This window comes from Sinocyclocheilus anshuiensis, unplaced genomic scaffold (assembly GCF_001515605.1).
Source record: "Sinocyclocheilus anshuiensis isolate Anshui unplaced genomic scaffold, SAMN03320099.WGS_v1.1 scaffold1115, whole genome shotgun sequence".
NCBI classification, from domain to species: domain Eukaryota; kingdom Metazoa; phylum Chordata; class Actinopteri; order Cypriniformes; family Cyprinidae; genus Sinocyclocheilus; species Sinocyclocheilus anshuiensis.
Genome location: NW_015547735.1, coordinates 118,820 through 119,880, shown reverse-complemented (window position 1 = coordinate 119,880; position 1,061 = coordinate 118,820). Strand labels below are relative to the sequence as shown.

Here is a 1,061-nt window from a genome sequence, read left to right as displayed (position 1 = left end):
TCCCCCCCCCCCCCCCACACACACACACACTCTCTCTATTGTACTGAACTGTTAGCTGTATTTTAGCTATTTTTATTTTTATTTTAAAAAAGTACAAAAAAATACCTTATTGCAAATTGTAAAAAAAAAAAAATATAGACAATAGTATGATTATTCAGCTGAGTGCAGTCAAATCAATAATATTACTGAATATTAATTGAATCAATCTTTTAAATTAATAGTCAGTGAACATGGCAACTAATATTATACATCTATATTTTCGCGTCACACAGCTAGGCATCCATGAAGACTCTCAGAACAGGAAGAAACTCTCAGAGCTGCTTCGCTATTACACATCAGCTTCTGGAGACGAGATGGTGTCCCTCAAAGATTACGTGACTCGTATGAAGGACAGTCAGAAGCACATCTACTACATCACCGGTGTGGATGCCTTGAGCTCTCGATGCATTGGAAATCACTGTATTAATGACTTTAATTAACGTTTGCATGCATCTTCTGCAGGTGAGACCAAAGATCAGGTGACCAATTCTGCTTTTGTGGAGCGCCTGCGCAAAGCCGGTCTGGAGGTGATCTACATGATCGAGCCCATCGATGAATACTGCGTACAGCAGCTGAAGGACTTCGAGGGCAAGAACCTGGTGTCGGTGACCAAAGAGGGTCTGGAGCTGCCCGAGGACGAGGAGGAGAAGAAGAAGCAGGAGGAGAAGAAGGCCAAGTTTGAGAACCTGTGCAAGATCATGAAAGACATTCTGGAGAAGAAAGTCGAGAAGGTAAAGATCAACTAAACCAAGGGTTTTCGGTCTTTTAGATGCCACAGACTCCTGAAACATCCTAAAATGATGGCTGTGTGTAGAAAACCAACCTACACTAAAAATTCATATTATAAATATTTTAATAATATTTGGAGAATATTTAGTTTGTATGACATTTACATTCAATTACATTTACTTTTCTTTTCCTTATAGTACTGTACTGTTAGTTCTATTATTTATTTTATTATATATATTTAATATATAAATATATAATTAATAATTGTATATTAATAATAATAATATATATTA

At 36.5% G+C, this 1,061-nt stretch overlaps 1 protein-coding gene across 2 annotated transcripts in view; it reads left to right on the top strand.

The window, feature by feature from the left end:
* Window positions 1-1,061, top strand: part of LOC107704376 (heat shock protein HSP 90-alpha) — a 14,958-nt gene that overhangs the window by 10,234 nt on the left and 3,663 nt on the right. For both annotated transcript variants that reach the window (XM_016507289.1, XM_016507290.1), the window contains 2 exons: window positions 273-420; window positions 502-770. In XM_016507289.1, the coding sequence (XP_016362775.1) occupies window positions 273-420; window positions 502-770 (417 nt within the window). The remainder of the gene's footprint in view (window positions 1-272; window positions 421-501; window positions 771-1,061) is intronic.